Below are 2009 nucleotides of genomic sequence, written 5' to 3' on the forward strand. Positions count from 1 at the left end.
TTCATGCGCTGGCTGATCTTGGTGCCAGTATTAATCTCATGCCTTATTCCGTGTATCGCAAGCTGGGTTTAGGCGAACCGAGACCTACGAGGATGAGTATCCAGCTTGCTGATCGTTCCGTGAAGTATCCGCGTGGGATTGTTGAGAACATGCTCATTCGCATTGGTAAGTTCATTTTCCCGGTGAACTTCGTTATTCTTGACATGAATGAGGATGATAATGTTCCACTCATTCTGGGCAGACCTTTTCTTGCCACCGCACATGCGTTGATCGACGTTCGCGATGGCAAACTGATCCTTCGAGTCGGGGATGAGAACGTCACGTTTGACGTTCGACAGTCACCTAAGCATCCCAAATCGATTGATGACTCCCTATGCTTCATTGAGAACCAAGCCTCGGGATCATTCACCACTGTTTTTGGCTAGGGTTTGAAGGTTATGGCGGCTAGGGAAGGAAGAAGACATAAGAACCAAGCCTCGGGATCATTCACCACTGTTTTTTATAGCCGAGAGCAGCCCCGGAACATCTCATATCCTTACATCTTTTTCATTGTTCATACACTTTTACTTTCTTGCTTAATGGTTGAATTGTTTTGCAATTACTTGAGAGATTGAATTGTTTATGATTAGCATTGATTGTTGGACAATTGTTAAGATGATTGGTATAAGTTTTATGGTTTTTTATTGAGTATATGCTGCTGTCCAAATATGATCATAGGCTAATCTTGTTAGTTCTACCTAGGAATGATGATTATTATTAGCTTGTTAGGCCTACAATTTGATTCAGACCTAGGTAGACGTTTTTCTCCATCCTAAGTTAGCACAGTTAGTTTCCAGTTAAGTTTTCTATTTTTGGTAAGTTTTGTCAGTCAGTCTAGTTAGTTCAACTAAGTTAAAAGAATTCAAAAATCAATATAATATTATTCTAAGGTAGGTCTTGTCTAGGGTTAGTAATCATTAGCGTCTTACGTGTCCACGTGTTCGATACTCAGACTTCCTAGGTCTATACTACTTGCGATCAGTACACTTGCCGATTGTGTGTGGTTTTAGGATTTTCGTTTTAATATTAAAGCTTAGTTGTGAGGGTCATTATTATAGAGTTATTAGACACACATCAGTAATCTTCAATAACTCCTCTCATCCATAATACTTGACAAGCACAGGCCGTAGCCGCCACGTATTCAGCCTTGGTCGAAGATAGTGTCACAATCTTCTATTTTTCGACGACCATGCAATCGCACCTCCATCCCACATCACAACATAACCGGATGTGCTCTTTCTATCTTCAATGTTACCACCAAAGTCATTATCCATGTAGACTTCCAATAACCCTTCTCCCCCATGTTTATACCATATTCCATAGTCTAGAGTTCCCTGTAAGTACCTCAAAACTTTCTTTGCTGCTTCAAAATGAACACTTGTAAGGCTATACATATACCTACTGATCAAGCTAACAACAAACTGAATATCGGGACGCATTGTTGTGATATACATGAGACTACCAATTATTTGCTTAAAGAGAGTCTCATCCATTCTCTCTCCTTCATCGGACCTTAGCATGCAACCCGGAACTATTGGACACAACACCGAGTTACAATCTTCCATCTTGAACCTTTTTCATATTTCACCATCATATTTATTTTGGGAAATATGTATACCATTTGCTGCTTGCAGTACCTCAATTCCCAAAAAAAACCTCATTTTTCCATGATCTGTCATTTCAAACTCCCTTTTCATAGAACACTTGAATTCTTCCAACATAATTAAATCATCACCAGTATTAATCAAGTCATCCACATATACATTAACAAATAAGGTATTCCCTTTCAAATTCTTCTTAATAAAAAGTGTATGCTCTGCATTACTCCTTTCAAAACCCTCCTTGACAAAGTAACTTTCAATTCGACTAAACCAAGCACAAGGAGCTTACTTTAGTCCATATAGTGCCTTGCGGAGCTTGTAAACTTTGTGCTCTTTATTCTTTACTACATAGCCTGGCGGTTGCTGTAC

At 39.3% G+C, this 2009-nt stretch overlaps 1 protein-coding gene across 1 annotated transcript; it reads right to left on the reverse strand.

Annotated features, from left to right (window-relative positions):
- Positions 1-1202: 1202 nt before the first annotated feature.
- On the reverse strand, positions 1203-1604 carry LOC143592238 (secreted RxLR effector protein 161-like). Its single transcript, XM_077072197.1, has one exon. The coding sequence runs from the start codon at positions 1602-1604 to the stop codon at positions 1203-1205; it is 402 nt and encodes a 133-aa protein (XP_076928312.1).
- Positions 1605-2009: the final 405 nt, after the last annotated feature.

The sequence above is a fragment of the Bidens hawaiensis genome, unplaced genomic scaffold (genome assembly GCF_021521415.1).
Source record: "Bidens hawaiensis isolate Kalapana, Puna unplaced genomic scaffold, B.hawaiensis_p1.1 tig00040627_1, whole genome shotgun sequence".
Taxonomy (NCBI): Eukaryota; Viridiplantae; Streptophyta; class Magnoliopsida; order Asterales; family Asteraceae; genus Bidens; species Bidens hawaiensis.

Excerpts from the sequence above, each read along its gene's own strand:
- LOC143592238 (XM_077072197.1), bottom strand. The coding sequence starts at position 1,604 with ATGGAAGATTGTAACTCGGTGTTGTGTCCAATAGTTCCGGGTTGCATG.